This window comes from Rattus rattus, chromosome 7, assembly GCF_011064425.1.
Source record: "Rattus rattus isolate New Zealand chromosome 7, Rrattus_CSIRO_v1, whole genome shotgun sequence".
Taxonomy (NCBI): Eukaryota; Metazoa; Chordata; class Mammalia; order Rodentia; family Muridae; genus Rattus; species Rattus rattus.
In genome coordinates this window covers 90,186,569-90,204,889 of record NC_046160.1, presented here as the reverse complement: position 1 = coordinate 90,204,889, position 18,321 = coordinate 90,186,569, and the positions used below count along the sequence as shown (strand labels likewise).

The window sequence follows — 18,321 nt, the reverse complement described above, 5'->3', positions numbered from 1 at the left end:
TGTGGTATTAGAATATGTTTATTTGTGTTTATTTGCTTGCAGTGCTGGGAATCAAACCCAGGATCGCATACGTGGGTAAGGGTTGTACCACACTAACGTATGCCTCCTGCCTGGCACTAGTGCTTTATGCTGGCGCTGTAAAACTGGGTAATGGGATTAAGAGAAAAAGCTGATGTGTTGAGGTGCTATTGTGAGCACCCATGTAAAGACCTAACAACGTAAGAGCTGTTCTTACTGGGAAAGGCAGAGTGCTAATTTTGAAAAGCTTTTTGTAATAGAAACCTCCTTCAGGTTATGCTTGGCTCTCTGATGAACCCCAAAATCTGGTGGGCATAGTTCTTATTGAGCTACCTGGCGCATACCTGACAGGCTGCCTGAGCTCATGGGCAGGGGCATTACGGGGAGAGCATGCTTGTGTCCCTCCCCCACTATCTCCTTACCCTTCATGTTACCTTGTCCTACTTACTGGTGTTCAGAATATACTGTCCTATCTCCTCATATTTCTGTGGTAGCCCAGTGGCTAGAGTTCCTAAGCACTAAAGAACTGAGTTATTGACACTAAAAACTGTCTCTTAGAAAAATAACCTTAATAATTCTTTCAAATAATAGCCACTTGACTTACAAAGCACTCACTGGGTCCATAAAACCTTTTAAAATCACCATTACTATAAAACCAATTTGTGGTGATTTGAATATGCTTGGCCCAGGGAGTGGCACTATTAGGAGGTGTGTGTGGCCTTCTTGGGGGAAGTGTGCCACTGTGGGCATGGGATTTAAGACCCTCATCCTAGCTGCCTGGAAGCTGGTCTTCTCCTGCTTGCTTTGGAAACAAGATGTGGAACGCTCAGCTCCTCCTGCATCCTCTGGACACTGCCATGCTCCCACTTTGATGATAATGGACTGAACCTCTGAACCTGTAAGCCAGCCCAAATTAAATGATGTCCTTTATAGGAGTTGCCTTGGTCGTGGTGTCTGTTCACAGCAGTAAAACCCAAACTAAGACACAATTTGACAATGTAACTAGAAAATAAAGTCTGTCATCAAGAAATAATGCTGTATTCATAATATAAAGTTGAACATTTCCGTTTCAAGATGTCCTTTATGGGCTAACATCTGTTGTAAATGGTTTTGGGAGTTAAGGGAAGAGCTTTTAAGCCAAACAGGATTTTTCTTTGAACTGAGGCAGGATTGTCACAGAAGCATCTTCTGACAGTGTCCTCGGTATCCCCAATGGCTCTTGACAGAACCTAGACTGTCAACCATGAACTACTTCATCCAAACCATCTCTTTGCAGCTCTCACATGCTTTTGATGCTACTCATTCACAGACAAACCTACACCATTATGTAGGACAAGTCCTAGCGGACCTGGCGTGAAGTGGGGAGGAGTCTGGGCTAGAGTCTGGTCCACCTTCCTCAACTGTGACGCTCACACTTAGCTAAGGCACTGAGGCCTGACACCTGCCGGGGTGGCAGTGGTGGAACCAGGTAGTGAGCTAAGAGGTGGTGCACCGCGTATACCTGTAGCAGGCTCTGAAGCTGTGCACCGCGCAGACAGGCCTCTTCCTCCAGGGCTCTCACTTCCGCCACTTGCTCTGCTCCAAATCCCTCTCCCTTTTGTAACGAAGGTGGAAACATTGTTGCCGAGTAGGTTTGAATCAGCAACATGTCAGCTACAAGCTTCTGGAAAAATCCCTGTAACGTGGAAAAGTTTTTTTTAAATATTTATTGTGGAATTGGGAAAAATGATAAAAGCCAAATGATTTTAATGCTTCACCCCTCTGGTACTGGGTGTGTATGTGTGAACCTAAGGCCTCAGCATGCTAGGCCAGGGCTCTATGGCTGAGACATACCCCAGCCTTTTTACTTAATATTTTCATGCAGGGTCTTGCTAAGTTCTTTAGGCAGGCCTTGGACTTGTGTTTCTCTTGCCTCAGTTTCTCAAAGCAAATGGTATTACAGACCTATGCTGCCAAGCCTGACTTAATTTTGTTTTTTTAATCCCTTATCTCAGGAGAGCATATATAGAATTCTATGTATGTGTGTATATATGCATATATTTGTACACATATAAACATATATGTACATAGCCTCAAATGTATAAGCAAATGAAATGAGAATTAAAGTGGACCAAGACCTTAGCCTATGAAAAACAGCTGGAATTTTAATAGTTTATACAGATATATTATTCTTAAGCAGTATTTCTACTGAATAATTTATTTCACGCAGCAGCCATTGGTGTTAGTAAATTTCAGTGTCTACTGTGATCTAATTTAATTATTTCAAGTTTTAGGATGTTAGGAGACAGGATGGCTTCAAATGCCGGAGCAACTCACAGATGACAGAGAGGCTCCCCATTCTCAGCTCCCACTGAGACGCAACAAAATGGCCAAGGGAGCCAGATCTGCTAAGGGACAGAGTGGGCATCTTTGAGATTGGGAGGCCATACTTCCCACTGGGCCTCCATTTACACAGCTGCTAATTCCAGTTGTCTGGCTGGGACCTTTTATTATGCAAATACCTTTTCCCACCCCACTGGCCCCACGGCAGGGGAGAGGTACAAATACAACCCAACACACAATTCTAAGCTTATTTAAAACATATGACTCGGGGTGGGGTGCTCCATTGCTGGTTCTTGAGTATGAAATTCGACAATGACAATGTCACCACAATGTCAAAAGGTTGGACACCACCGTGAGGTGTTTCCGCTCTTCCCCGATGCTAGCAGAGTATTCATCTTCTAAATTTTCTCAGACTCAGGTCCATTTACCAAAGGTGTTGGCTAAAACAAGGACTATGTTGTCTGTCTGTGCACGCACTCGTGCTTGTGTAAAACAAGTTCTTACAATGCCGTCCTGGCTGGCCTGGAACAGAGATCGTCCTGCCTCTACTTCCTACTGCTGGGATTGAGAGTGCACAGCATCACGCCGGGCTGACAAGGAATGTGAATGGAAAATGGGAACACTAATTAAGTTTAGACTGTAAACCTTCCTTTCATTCCTGTTCTCAGGAACGCCTTCCCTAACCTCCCTAAGTCAGTTTCTCCTATTATACACCCTCAGAGGACGAATATACTTTTAGTTATAGATTTGCTTAAAGACTTGTTGGTGAAATGACTGTCTTCTCAAGGAACAGCAAGTTCTGTAGAGGTAAGAAGTAGAGTCTGTTTTCATGCACAACCCTCTTCCTAGCGGTCCCCAGGGTTTCTGCTCTGCAGTAAGACTCTGAAGGAACTTGTAATTAGCGGGAAGTTATGAGCTTCATCAAAGGGGTCACTGGTAATTTCTCCTCTTCAGGGACAACTGGAGGCGAGGGTCTTGGAGGGGCTCTTACCTTGTGATCCTGTAATTCGGCCTGCAAAGCAGCTCTACTCTTGGCTTGATGTAAAGGGTCAGCTGCAAGCTTTTCTTTTCCAATACTGACGAGTTCTGCCATGCCTTGAAGCAAGGCATCCTGTTGGCTCTCGGAGAGGAAGGGGCTGCTGAGTTCTAAGTATCTGGCTCTCAGGAGTCCCCACATACTGTCAAGAACATCCTGAAACGGAGAGAGCAGATCCCAGCCAGGACAATAAATCAGACAAAGGGCACATCTAAATTCTTGGAGGAAGACCCAAGCCCTTATGCCCCTGGTGCTGGATGAATGCTTTCTCCCCATTCCCACCCCCAACACACACACCTCTAACTTGTAAACATCCTGGAGTAACCCCTGAGGGAAACTGAGCCTCTCCCCTTCGTTTCTTAGTTTGGCGACTTGCCTCTCGGAGTTCTGCAGCTCTGCTGTATGCACATCTGCTTTCTAAGGGAGAAACCAGACGAGAGAAAACACCCCCCCCCCATAAGTCAGGAAGCACACAGAGTGGTTAAAACAGAATCAAACACAGAAGTGCCATGGGAGAATAGAAACAAAGGTGACAACTTCAACCTCTAACGATGTCCCTGCCAATACTAAGGTGCAGTTCTCTTTGTAGGTTTGTCCAGAAGTACCAGGGTTGGATTTGTTCCCAGCACATTCTAAGTCCACACAAGGTATATGTGTCTACTGGGGGGTTCATGGTCACTGTACCCCAGTGCTCTGAGTGCCTATCAGCTTCTCAGCAATTCTCAAAACCACTACACCATTACCTTTCAAAAAATTAATTAGCTTGGGTCAGAGATGGTACTGCACGCCTTTAACCCCAAATAATCTCAAAATAATAATAATAATAGTGGCTCATACTCAGGAGGCTAAGGCAGGAGTTTGCCAAATACAAGACCAGCCCAGGTAGAAGAGTAAGACACTACCCAAAAATCAAAAATGAAAACCCAAAGGAAGAAATAACAGAAAAACATCCAATCATCCTTTTTCATGTCTCTGGAGATTAAACCCAGGTGTTCATACACGCTTGAAAGCGGTTCCGCCATGTGCTTACCCCCAGCTCTCTCACTCCTTGGGACACGGCACGCCAAGGGTACACACTGCTTTAGTCATGGGCAACTGTTTAATTCAAAGGGCTTTGGGCCATTTATAGCATTTATAGCAGGAACTGCTGCAAGGTTCATCCTTAAACAGTTCTGATAGGTCTATCTTTGCACAACTATCCTTTCAGTCTGTCTGTCTGGTCCCAGGAAGCGGATGCTGGCTTTAAAGTCTCTATTTGGGTGAGGATGACCTTGAGTTTCTGACCCTCCCGCTCTCACCTCCCCAGTGCTGGAATCCTAGGTAATCACGTCTGGTTTATTCAGTATTATTGGGGCTTCGGGAATGATAGCCAAACAGTCTACCAACCCACTACATCCTCTGCCTCTTACGTCACCTCTTCAAAGAGAACACAAATCCAGGTCTTAGAGCTGGAACAGACATAGTGGGTTTGTGATAAGTGAGGGGAGCTGTTGGTGAACGGAGGAACACTAATGCCTAAAACCCTCTCGCTAGCCTACTGGTCCCTGGAAGCTGGCCTAACTGAGTTTCAGTGGTGGAGGGAAGGGCCTCACATACCAACACCTTTGGCAATGGTGGACATATTTTACCTTTGCCCATTGACAGGTGAAAATGAACTCTGTTGCTTTAAGATATCGTGCTTCAGGAAGTATGTAAGCTATGAGTTCAAAGGTCAACATTAATTGCTCTCATCTGAACGACCACTTAACTTGCCACTGACACTTGCCAAGGGGTGTGTTCTGGACACAGCTGATACCTGTCTGAGGTCAGGGTCACGTGAACAGTTTGATGGTTTACCTGAAGCTGTTTGCCAATACTCTGCCCACTGATTTCGTTCAGTGACTGTTGTAAAGCCATCTTCTTCTTGACGAGTTGGTTGTACAATCGCTTTACTTCGTTCTGTGTACGAGGAAGGTACATGCAGAAATATGAGCAATCTCTCTGAGACCTCCCTCCCTTTTAAGATGTAACTGAGAACTTCTGGGAATTTTAAGCATATAGACAGAGAGCCACCCACACAATCTATCTAGCTCAATCGCCACCAACCGACAGCTGACAACCCCGCCCCCACCCCCAACCCCGACCCCGACCCACCACTGGACCTCAGCTACACCTAACTTCCCTTCCTGTTGGATTATTTTGAAGCAGATACCGGACATCCAGATATCTCTTCAGCACTTCCAGTGTTCTCTCTATTAAATGATAAATACCCTTCTCATGCTAGAAGTACCACAACCTAATTCCTTCGTGTGATCAGTTATCCAGACAAGGGGCATGTAGAGTGTTGTCCATATGCAGGTGAAGGCAGGCACAAGATAAGGCAAGGCCTGTGATTGGACAGTGGAAAAGTAAGGCAGGCACAGAGTTTTGAAGGAGGAGAAAAGAGAAAGAGAGAGAGAGAGAGAGAGAGAGAGAGAGAGAGAGAGAGAGAGAGAGAGAGGGGGGGGGGGAGGGGAGGGGAGGAGAGGAGAGGAGGAGGAGGAAGAGGAGAGGAGGGAGAGGAGAGGAGAGGAGAGGAGAGGAGAGGGGAAGAAGAACCAAGGTGGAGGAGGAGAAGGACAACCCAGGATCTGTGTGGCCTTAAAGGGCCACAGGTAGTTATGAATATTTAATAAGGGATGGATTTTTATCGGACAATTTGTCTTACCTAGGTGGGAGTTTACATTAATATTAATTGGTTTAGAGTTTATTGTGTGGACATTTTAAGGAGTGAGAACTTAAGATATAAACCTGATTGCTAAATTACAAGCTTATTGAGTTTGGATGTTAACCGTTACTGGGAGTTGTGACTGTAACCACAGGGGGCGGATGCTGGGAATGAGAGCAGAGTCTGCAGCAAGAGTCACAAGAGAGAGGCTGCTGCCGGGCTCAAGAGTAGCCAGGTGGGAGCAGTGTGGGATGGAGATTGGGAGCTTAGTGTTGAGATGCTTTGCTCTTTAAGATGAAAATACCCGACAGATGCCACGTGACCCAACGGAGCGGCACTAGCACGGGCTGATGAATTCCTTTTTTTATTAATATTTACTGTTACAGGTGCACACTTCTGAAATTGCTTATATTTTTCTTGTTCGTATTTCATTTGGGATATCACTGAGGGCTTCATGTAACAACAGAGTCTGTGGTGGTTATCACAGCGAGAGACTGCAAACCTGGACAACTTCTTTACCTGGCTGGCTCCCCCCTCCTCCTCCCCTCTCCCTTGCTTCTTAGATTCTTTTTTTTTTTTTTTCTTTTTCTTTTCTATTTTTTTTTTTTTTTTTACGAGCTGGGGACCAACCCAGCTTCTTAGATTCTTATGTGTAAGAATCCATGAGCCATTTGCTCTGGATTTGGCTGACAACACCCTGGGCGCTGACATGTTTTTCTTCCCTTATGTCTGTTTTACTTGGATTCTAGAAGCTTTACTAGATTCAGGTTTTTGGGGTGTTGGATGTGGTGGGGTGGGGTTATGTGTGTGTGTGATATGTATATGCACCTGTCTGCAGGCAGAGGCCAAAGAAAGCCTTTCCTCCCATCACTCGCCATCATCACCACCACCACCACCACCACCACCACCACCACCACCATTGAGAGAGAATCTCCTTCTGAACCAGACGCTCACTGTTGTCTAGGCTGGCCAGCAAGCTCCCAGGATCCACCTGTGTCTGCCCCAGTCCTGAGATTAGAGGCATGCATGGCCATGCCTGGCTTTTATACATGGCTGCTGGGGATTTGAACTCAGGTCCTCTTGCTTTTATCTTTTCTAGCAAGCACACTTATCCACTAAGCCATTTCTCCAGGCCCTTAGGTTTGATGTTTGTCTTTCTCATTACATGACTCAGGCAGATTTCTAACTAGTCTGCCTCAAGACCCCTCCCCCCAACCCCCAATAATCCACCGAGGCCCTGGGCTATCAGGGGATTGTCAGGAACAGTAACTGATCTCTCTGGCCTTGAGCATTAAATAAAACTCCTCTCATGACGATCTCTAAGTAGCAAACGTAGCACAAGAAAAGAAACATCATGTAGACCATCTTGACATCTACAGCTCTGGAAGGGGGCCTCAGTTTCAAGCAGTCTCCCCTCTGAGAGCAAAGGCAGGCTTCACCACTCCCTCAGCACTTCCCATAAGAACTGTTGGCAGCCGACTGGGGTCCATCCCTGTCAGCCCTGTGCCCAGAGTCGCACCTGATAGCTGAGGCTGTGGTCAAGGCCCGCCTTCAGGGAGGAGCTCCTCCAGGCAGCTTTGCTCTGCGTGCTCTCCAGGCTGACTTTCAGAGCGTCGAAACACTCTGGCAGCAGCATGGCACCCTTGCCAGGCCAAGTCACAGCTTTCAGGAGATCCCCCTTCTTGTCGCCCAGAGCTAAACAAAGCTTCTTCAGCTCGAGAGCCAGTTTCTAGGAGACGGAGAGGAAGGCAATGAGCTCCAGCCTCCTGTGGGGCTGCAGAAAGACAGACACAGGGGCAGGAGCTGTGCCCTACCTGGAAGAACACCTGCTGGGCAGACGCATCCTCTCGGAGCAGCCCCGGCCTCTGCAGCAGCTCCTCCACACTGCCCAGGCACCGACTGAGGCTCAGAAAGAGTTCAAATAGCCTTTTATCCAAACCGATGTATGTTTCTTCTGTCATACTTCCCTAAATCAAGAGGAAAAAAAAACTCTGTTAGGATTCCTTGCAAGCCCCATTTTCCACTTTTAGGAGTCCCACAAGAACACAAGTTACACAGCCATAACATACATGCTGGAGGACCTAGGTCAGAACCAGGCAGACTCCCGGACTGTCGGTTTAGTGTCCGTGGTCGCCTATGAGTCCTGTTAGTTGGTTATGTTCTCACAGTGCCTTGGACCCAAGAGCAGTACTCTTAACCACTGACCTTAATTCCTCAAAAATTCCTAAAAACTTACCATAAATTGTTTTAACTAACGTTCACTAGATGATCGACTAATTAGAGTCCTTATTAACTGATGGACTAACCAACTTATTCTGTGAGTTATACTGTAGAATAAATAAAGATTTTTTTCTCTAACATTGAGAAAACCAAGCTTAAGAATTATCAGGCAGGGTTGAGGATTTAGCTCAGTGGTAGAGTGCTTGCCTAGCAAGCACAAGGCCCTGGGTTCGGTCTCCAGCTCCGGAAAAAAAAAAATTATCAGGCAAGCGAGTCTTGGATGGAATTAAAAGGGAACCACCACTAGGTGAGGGTCTTCCTCAGCATGGCCATCCAGGGGAAGCTGCAGATCTCCTCCTCCTGCTTCCCGCCTCCACATTTTTGAGGAGTTCAAACACCATGATCAGCTCATGCTGATCGTGAACTCGCAGGCCTCTGGCTCCTGAGTGCTGGGACATCAGGCGAGCGCTGGGATGGTAGGCATGAGCTACTTCACCCGCAGCTTCTCCTCGTTCTAATGTGCAGACCGTGGGTTGACTAATTATAGGTAAGAGAAGGGTACTGCACAGGTCGTGCTTGAGGGGTTAGCTAGGAGGAGAAGGCAAAGTACCCTAAAAGATAGAGATGGGTGGTGCAAAGGGAAGATCAGAGGGTCAGCTATGCATTGATTGTGGAAACTGAGGCCACTTTGATAGGCACATTTCCAAGGGGGCCCCTGGGGCTGAGCTGCCGTGTGTAGGTAAGTTGGGAGAGCCACAGCTCCATTTTAGCATAAGCTGTTGGAACCATGTTTTGGTTTGCCCTGAGTTCCTGACTGTTTACAACTATGTTGGGAGTATGCTATAGCCCGTAACTGACTAACTAGCCTGCTTCCACTCAGCCTCACTCGGGACTCATATCCTTAGATCTTAGCTGATGGATACCTAACATCATCCAGCACTCCATTCAGCATAAACCCACTCAGGGTTGCCTACACTCCTTCCCTACCCTTCCCATCCCAGAGCACTCTGTAGACATCACTAATCAATTACCAACCCCCACTTCCCACACACACACCTAGTTGATCCTGGGCCCAGATTCAGAAGTCTTTGCATGTAAAGTTTTAGGTAGCCACTGCAAAATTCACCAGAGCTGGCAAAGGGTTAGGAGTGAAGCTCAGTGAGACAGCATTTGCCTAGAGCAAGGGAAGTCCTGGGTTCAATTCCCAGCATCACACAAACAACCAAAATTGACAAGTTAAAAAAAAAATCCCATTTTTAACCCTAAGGCTCATCCCATTTATGACGCTATTGTTTGTTCTTTGAAGGAAATTATGACCAATGTGCATGAGGTAATAGCTTTCTTTTCTTAAAATATTATTGCTACAAGGAAAAATACACATTATGTGGTTTTTACCTGTGTCTGAATAATGTTTGCTTCTTGCCGTAGCTCTTCGAGTTGGGTGGTGTAAGCTTGCAGTTCGTCAGCCGTAGGGCATTTAAAGTTATACACACTCACACTGGGCAGAGTACTCAGAGTTATGGCCACCTATTTGAAAAAGAGAAATCTAATTAGTGATGGCCTGAGGCTCTGCTTAAGCTAATGTAAACAGGAAAGACCGGCTCAGGCAGTCTCCTGAGCTCCCCTCTCAGTGAGCTTCTGTATCTTGTCTCTATGGAGAACCAGGATCCATTTAAATATTAAAATGAGGAAGAAAACACAAATAAAGGAATTAATTTATAGATGTCTGTATATGTGTATGTATTTACTTATTTATTATTTTTGGCAGGTCCAGGGATTGAACCCAGGGTCTTCTATTTGCAGGGCAAGTGTTCAACCACAGACAGGTTCGTTCTCACCTTTAACCTTCCAATTTAATAGGTGAAAGATGCAAACCACAAACTTAGCCAGTTTTTAACTAGTCTATTTACTACGTACTAGTTCATTTACTAGTTGCCTCCTTGTATAGCCAACTCTTAGAATGAGATATAAATCACATTTAGGGAAAAGCTGGGCAGTGGTGGTGCATGCCTTTAATGCCTGCCCTTCAGAGGCAGAAGCAGCCTGGTCTACAGAGTGAGTTCCAGGGCAGCCAGGGGTAGACAGAAAAATCACTACCTGCTCCCCCATCCCCAAACAAAACAAAACAAAACAGTCACAGTTAGGGATAGATCCACATTTGATTTGTTATTGAAAATGAACCAAGGAAGAATGAATCTTGAGTAAGTTTCTCAAATTATAAAATATTTTGTAGCCCTGATGGACATGTCAAAGTGGACGGGGAAAAGCCCATGAGGCCTCCTGCTGCAGTGGATGGACCTATACCCGTAAGTACCTGGGCATCACAAGTGAGAATCAGTGGGCCAGCTGGGCAGTGGTGGGGCACACCTTTAATCCCAGCACGCAGGAGGCAGAGGCAGGCAAATTGAGTTTAAGGCCAGCCTGGTCTACAGAGTGAGTTCCAGGACAGCCAGGGCTACAGAGAAACACTGTCTCAAAATACCAAATCAATGGGAGATATATTCGGGGGCTGTGGTGGTTTAAATGGGTATAGTCTCCATAGACTCATGTATTTGAATGCTTGACCCACGGGGAATGGCAGTAGGAGGAGGTGTGGCCATGCTGGAGTAGGTGTGGCCTTGTAGGAGGAAGTGTCACTCTAGGGGTGGGCTTTGAGGTCTCCTATTCCAGCTCCTCCTGGCTGCCTGCAGAAGACAGTCTTCTCCTGGTTGCCTTCGGGTTGAGATACAGAACTCTCAGCTCCTTCTTCAGCACTGCGTCTGCCTACACAGTGCCATGCTTTCTACCATAGAGATAACAGGCTGAACCTCTGAAACTGCAAGCCAGCCCCAATGAAATGTTTGGCTTTATAAGAGTTGCCTTTCTGGGGCTGGAGAGATGACTCAGTGGTTAAGAGCACTGACTGCTCTTCCAGAGGTCCTGAGTTCAAATCCCAGCAACACATGGTGGCTCACAACTATCTGTAATGGGATAGGATGCCCACTTCTGATGTGTCTGAAGACAGCTGCAGTGTACACATATGCATAAAATAAATGAATAAATCTTTAAAAAAAAAGTTGCCTAGGTCATGGTGTTTCATCATAGAAATAAAACCCTAACTAACACAGGGACATAGAGTTAGGAGGGAGTAGGGCGTGTATAGGGAGTGTATATCAGAGAAGCTGGGGAAAAGGAAATTGAATATAAGTGGATATGACAAAATACGTCACAAATGACCATGTATATGTCATGTATGAAAGTCTCAAGGCCTCACTGAGAACATAAAACTGAAAACGATTTGCGGTGGTAGAGGACTCTGGGGAAAGAACTGACAGGCCTTTAGATGACATTTCTGTGCATGTTTATAGTATTGTTAACAAGAAGAAACCAAGACAAAGCTCTACTTAGGTGATTAATGGTCAAATAAGGTTCTGGGCAAGAAGTAAATTCCCACCAGCCTGGCGATTAGGAAGTCGTGGGACCGGTGCCCAGGCTATCTAAGCACATGGCTCACTACCATGGCCTGGTAGCCAAGAGCTGTAAGGCTGTGCTACTCACCCATTCTGACTGGAGAGAACTCAAGACTGAACAAGACCTACAACAGCAGTGGTGTGTGATGGAGGGAATATGGGCTGGTAGGTCCCTCAGAGTCTCTGGTGAGTGACTAGCACCCATGAACCCCTCTAGTTTTTAAGATGTTTGTAAAACTTTGTACATGTTATTGCTTCAACAGACAGTAACTAAGGCTCCGTGATGCCATAGGCACTAAGCTAGGTTTTCACGCGAACCAAACATACGTGGATTTTCTTCTCTCACCTTCTAACAGGGAACACAGATCACCGCAGCTTAAATTCAGAGTGTCCCTTGTGACCTGTTGACGTTGCTGTGGAAGGTGACCTTTGGAGACATGAAGCCTTCCTGGTGGATGTGGGCTACTGGGTATGGGTTTTTAGGGTAACGACATGGCCCTGCTCCTGGACCCCCCTCTTCCTAGTCCATCAAGATGTGAACAAGCCATGTCATAAGCACCTGCCACTGTGGAGGGAGCTGCCCTAGCTGCCATATCTTCCCCTTCACAGACGGCCTCCTGAAATTATGAGTCAAAGCCACCCACCCTCCCTTAACATGTTCTGTCCCAGCAACACACGAACTAACTTAGAGGCAGAGAAGCAAATGGGCATTGTAGTGAGCTCTGGAACCAGAGAAGGGGGCACTACAGGGGCATGAAGGGAGGGCCAGGCCTAGGGAAGAAGCCCTGAGGCTGTTTTGCTTCTGAGAATGAACCAATACATCACGAAGAACACACAAGGTTTCTACACGAGCCTTCTCTGGGTTCCCGAGACAGAGACGTACACAGACCTGAGGCTCCACGAGCTGAGGCACAGGGGGATTTGGTCTTGATGTCAGTTCATGGTGAAGATACTGCCATTTGTCACCACTCTGGCCCTGAGGTGGCAAGGCTGAATCTGAAGTCGAGTTTCCAGGACTAGGGACCTCGCTGCTTTTTGAGGAGGAAAAAAAAAAGGGGGGTGCGTATGAAAAGAGTCGACACAAAGACATTTAGCCAATGTTTCATGCAGGATTTTAAAATAAGCAATTCTATCAAAAAGAAATGTCCAAATGTAGCCCAGAGAGTGGGCTCAGAGGTTAGAGCATTTACTGCTCTTGCAGAGGTCCCAGGTTTATTCCCAGAACCCACATGACAGCTCACAACCTGCCATAAATTCAGTTTCAGGGGATTTAATGACCTCTGTGGACACTAGGCACACGGGCGGTATACATATACACGCAAAGGCAAAAGATACACATAAAATAAATAAACCCAATTTTTTTTGATGGACTGGGGATGTCAGAATCCCCACTCAGAGTCCCAAGAGAATTTAAAAAATGCTTTACCTGGAAGCTGATTGCCGATTTGCATCTTTATCCTCTGGGTAACACTGTAGCCATGTTTTCTTAGCATTCAACTCTGTGAACTTGATTAAATCTTTTTGCTCCAAGGGTTTTAACTCCTGAATCTGCAAGTAAAAGTAATTTAAAAGGCTTAACCCATCTTGTTTGTTCTGTTAGCTCTCTAAAATGCTTTCTGCTGGAATCATCCAGCTTTGGGCCACTTTTCAAGTCACTGCCGCTTCTCTTGCTTGCTTAGTCTACTTCCGAGAAACTTAGTTAAAAACTTTGGCTGTGGTTTATTGATGGAGCACTTGTGTTGAATGTGTTAGGTCCTGGGTTCTATCCCCAGCATTGCAAACAAACAAGCAACCAACCAAAAGATACAATGAATTAGCAAAAACGTAAAACAACCACACAATAGCCAACTGGTATTTAAACTATGTTGGATGTGCATGGAGAAATTACTAATGAACATGCTTAGTGATAACAGGCAAAGCAGGGCTGTGGATACAGACAGCTATGTTTGCCCTGGGTGGTTACTTAGTTTAAGATGCAACCTAATGAAGTCAGCGGCTCGCTGTGCAGGCCTGAGCACCCACACTTCAGTTACAATGTAGCCCTCCAGTGGCAGCTGGAGCTTTAGTCCAAAGAGAAACATCATCTAGAAGGCTGGGTTCTGGTCCTTACAACTGATTACCTGTGGTTGGGGAACGTCCTTCTGTCTGCTGAACTGTGGCCTTTCGGTTATGACAGATTCAAGCTCAGAAAAGCTGGCCGGCGGGCGGACATCGTGGGGCTCTGACGGTTTCTTAAGAGTGGTGGGCTGCTGAAAAACCAACCAACATTTGTATGTTCCCCCTTGGCAGAGTAATTATTTAAGGAGATGCATATGATTCTCAGCTACCAACACAGCAACAGAACACAGTAAACCTCGGCGCTATTATTTACCTTACCATACATTTAAAACATTTACATTTTTCTTTCTTTTTTTTTTATTTTCTTTTTTTTTTAATTTGGTTGTTTGAGATAGGGTTTCTCTGTATATCCCTGGCTGTCCTGGAACACTCTCGCTGTAGACGAGGCTGGCTCTGAACCCAGAGATCCTCCTGCCTCTGCTTCCTGAGTGCTGGAATTAAAGGTTTGCACCACCACCACCCAACTATTTGACATAATTTCATGTACTTATTTCAAATCAACTTCTGGAGCTATTACCTCTAGAGAGATGATCACCTTCTACAATCTCATCTCCTCAATCCAATTTGTCCAGTGAATTTACAAAAGCCTGGAAACATATTGTCCTTTTTTTTTTTAAAGATTTATTTATTTATTATATATAAGTACACTGTAGCTGTCTTCAGACACACCAGAAGAAGGCATCAGATCTCATTATAGATGATTGTGAGTCATCATGTGGTTGCTGGGATTTGAACTCAGGACTTCTAGAAGAGCAGTCAGTGCTCTTAACCACTGAGCCATCTCTCCAGCCCATGTATTGTCCTTTTTAAAAAGTGAAGTTAAAAAAAAAAACTCAAAAACAAAACAACAAAAACCCAAAAGGAATTATGTTTATAAATTAAATTATCCCTTATGTCTTACTTTATATCTTTTTAAAGAGGAAAACCTCTGGAAGACAGAGACCACGTAGCCTGGGTACCCAAAGCCAGTCTCATTCCTGTGAATTTAAGTCCCCAAGTGGGACCACTCATGAGCCTTCATGCAAATCTTCCACAGTGAGATCCACCTCTAAGATGCCTATTTACACTTGAAATCACAGAATGCTTTAGATGCCACGAGAACACTCTAACTATTAGAGCAGTATAAGTATGTATTTATAAATCAGGGACGAAAGCGCTCTGGGAACAGATTTTGTTTTTATGAAGTAACATCTTATTTTATTGAGTTAGTTTGAGACAGGGCCTTGGCTGGTCTGGAACTCACTCTATAGAGCAGGCTGGCCTTGAACTCATAGAGAGATCCATCTGCTTCCTGAGTGCTGTTATGAAGATGTGTACCACTGATTTATTTGACTTTTTTAGACCTAATATATTGCCAAGGATACCCTTCAACTTTTGATCCTCCTGCCTCTACCTCCCTAGTGCTAGGATTACCTGCTGTGGTGGGGACTTAAGCTAGGACTTCACGCATACTTGGCAAGCACACTTGAGCTATATCTACAGTCCTGATATAAAACTTTAATATAATCTACCTATATGCATATATTTTCTATGATGGGTTCATTTTCTAGCCAATTAGAGCCAATCAAATTCACTACTTTTATTCAAACATTTAATATGTTGACTCCTCCCTCCCTCTCTCTCTCTCTCTCTGTGTTTGTGTGTGCATGTATGTGCATGTATGTATTGTTGTGTTCATATGGAAGTCAGCTGACAACTTGTGGGAGTTGGTTCTCTCCTCCTACCATAGGTTCAGGGGGTTGAACTCACATCATCAGGCTTGGAGGGGCAAGTTCTTTTACCCCTAAGACATATTGCTTGCTCCCCAAATTTCTTTAAAATCAGAGCTCATGATCAACAGAATCCTCAGTCTCATCGAATCCACCCAGGCCAACCTGCTGCCATCATCTACTACCTCGGCCCAGAAACCTGAGCAGAGAAATGAAGCTCAATCCCAGAAGCCCGTGTGTCCTCTCCTTTCACAGCGCCTACGACTCACTCTTTAAGGAGGACAGCGTCTCTGCCTTTGCTTTGTCATGCCCACCCAGAGTACTGTTGGCAGCTCCGGGATGTCCGCACACCCTCACGCCTACCTGGTCCTCACTGTACTTCTCCTGAAGCATCATCTGGACCTTTTCCAAGTTGTACTTCACAGTCTTGAGTTTCCAGGAAAGGGCTTCGGCCTCTTGTTGAGTGGTTCCACAGTCTCCCAGGCCCTGGTCTTTGCAAGTCTCTAACAGAGAGGCAACCTTGTGCTCAATCTCTGTCAGCATAGCCTAGGAGAGAACATCAGTGAATTATCCACAGTGGATTTTAGGAGGGTAGAGTAGGGATTGAGCTTGGGACCATGTGCATAGGTAGCATTGTGCAAGCTACACCCCTAACCCCTGGAGTCAGTCTCCAACATAAGTGGGATTTCTTTGCTTTACCCGAGAATACAGAAGTTCTAGAAACAGAATGAAAGGGACCTAAGGAAACTTTGACATGATTCTGTGCTGAAAAACAGGGGTGGAACTAAATCAACCCAGAGTGCAGATATTACAGTAAGTAACCCTATAACCTCTTTAGAAAGCATAACAGAGTATGCCCAGCGATTCCTGCTTGTACTGGCTGGCTTTGTGTGTCAATTTAACACAAGCTAGAGTCATCCGAGAGGAAGGTGCCTCAGTTGTGGAAACGCCTTCATGTGCTACAGCTGTGGGACATTTTCCCAACCAGTGATCAATGTGGGAGGGCCCAGCCACTGGTGGGCGGTGCCACTGCTGGGTGGCCGGACCTGGATCCTATAAGAAGGTAGGCTAAGCAAGCCATGAGAAGAAGGCCAGTAAGCAGCCTCATGGCCTCTACATTAACTCCTGCCTCTAGGTTCCAGCCCTGTTTGAGTTACTGCCCTGACTTCCTTCAGTGATGAAGAGCAGTGTGGAAGTGAGAGCTGAATAAACCCTTTCCTCCCCAACTTGCTTTTTGGTCATGGTGCTGGGACGTAGCAGTAACAACCCCAACTGAGACACTGCTGGTTAACAACACGTGCTACTCAGTCTATGTGGGTTTGGGATTTACCATCCAGATTCACTGTGAGGAATCAATCAATTAACTCTGTTTTTGCCTTAATCCATGTGCTTCGTGTTTAATGACTTAAAACCATATAGAGTACTTAAGCACAGGATTGAGTGGAAAAACCTGAACACTTCCCACACCTTCCTAATCTTTTCTGTTGTAGACCAAGTGTCAATCTGAGAATAAAAATGGAAAAAAAAAAAAGAAGAAATTCCAGACGCATATTTGACAGTTCCTCCTTGCTCATTTCTCCCTCTTTCTCAAGCAAATCCAAGAGAGCAGAAGACCAGTAATTTAGAACTTCAAATGCTCAGTGACTGACACCACCCACCAATCCACACGAGTCTAAAAATAAATGAGCTGCAGAAAGTGCATTTGCCAACAATGCACTTTGTGCTCCTCCTTAACGTATTCCTGCACTCTCTCGACGCTTAAGAGTTCATCAGGGGTTGGGATTTAGCTCAGTGGTGAGCGCTTGCCTAGCAAGCGCAAGGCCCTAGGTTCGATCCCCAGCTCCGAAAAAAAAAAAAAAAAAAAAAAAAAAAAAAAAAGAGTTCATCAGTCATGCTAACAGGCTGGGCACAGGGTCAGCAGCCATACACACCCACATCCCAGCCAGGGCCATTGGCACAAAAGCCAACTTGGGACTAAAGCCAAATTCAGTTAAAGAAACGCTCCGCCTCCAAATAGATTTTCCAGTAATGTGTCTTGTCAAACCTTTCTCCCTGAAAATTACTTACTGCCTCCCTGTGGGTTCTTCAGAGCCTCAACAGCACATAGTCCCACCCTCCTAGCCTTTGGAGTGGGCTGTCCCCAAAGGCAGTCACAACTTTATGCTAGCCTGCTTGCCCACGCAGCGGTTTTATGCAAATATCTTACATCTTCAAACCGATGCTTCTCGGCGACCATTTCCATAGCTGGAAACAAACATTCCGTGCCTTGCTCAGCCTCCTGCTTGTTCCTGCTTTACTGAGCCTGTTTCCTGGTCGTCTGTTTACTAATTAGTGCTGTCGTACTTAAAGATTTCTTTTAAATTTTATTATTTGTTTTATGTGTACGGATGTTGTACCTGCCTGTGTGTTTGCATATCCTGTGTGTGCAGTGCCCTCGGACATTATCAACTTTATGATGGTTAAAAAAAAAGCAACAAAGTTGCTGTTTTAATTCACATACTTTGTGTGTTCTGAGAAAGAGTCTCATGTAGCCCAGGCTGGCTACAAATTCACTATGTAGCCAACGATGAGCTACATAAGCTCCTGATCTTTCTGCCTCTGTTCCCAATTGCTGGGGTCATAGGCACTCCTAGTTCATGGTGCTCAGGGCTTTCTGCATGTAGAGCCGGCCCTGTATGCCGAGCTGGCCCTCCACCAACCCCAGCGTTCATTCGCATGCTTTTAATTTTCACTTCCAACTTTAAATTATCAAACACATTGTTT

General features: G+C 45.5%; 1 protein-coding gene across 1 annotated transcript in view; it reads right to left on the bottom strand.

Moving 5' to 3' along the window:
- Positions 1 to 18,321, bottom strand: part of Syne2 (spectrin repeat containing nuclear envelope protein 2) — a 268,150-nt gene that overhangs the window by 80,051 nt on the left and 169,778 nt on the right. Inside the window, exons 66-76 of the mRNA XM_032907953.1 lie at positions 15,922 to 16,104; positions 13,852 to 13,980; positions 13,158 to 13,279; positions 12,621 to 12,759; positions 9,678 to 9,809; positions 7,877 to 8,029; positions 7,582 to 7,791; positions 5,213 to 5,314; positions 3,674 to 3,793; positions 3,332 to 3,532; positions 1,520 to 1,693 (exon numbers count right to left, since the gene is read on the bottom strand). Coding sequence (XP_032763844.1) covers positions 1,520 to 1,693; positions 3,332 to 3,532; positions 3,674 to 3,793; positions 5,213 to 5,314; positions 7,582 to 7,791; positions 7,877 to 8,029; positions 9,678 to 9,809; positions 12,621 to 12,759; positions 13,158 to 13,279; positions 13,852 to 13,980; positions 15,922 to 16,104 — 1,665 coding nt within the window. The remainder of the gene's footprint in view (positions 1 to 1,519; positions 1,694 to 3,331; positions 3,533 to 3,673; positions 3,794 to 5,212; positions 5,315 to 7,581; positions 7,792 to 7,876; positions 8,030 to 9,677; positions 9,810 to 12,620; positions 12,760 to 13,157; positions 13,280 to 13,851; positions 13,981 to 15,921; positions 16,105 to 18,321) is intronic.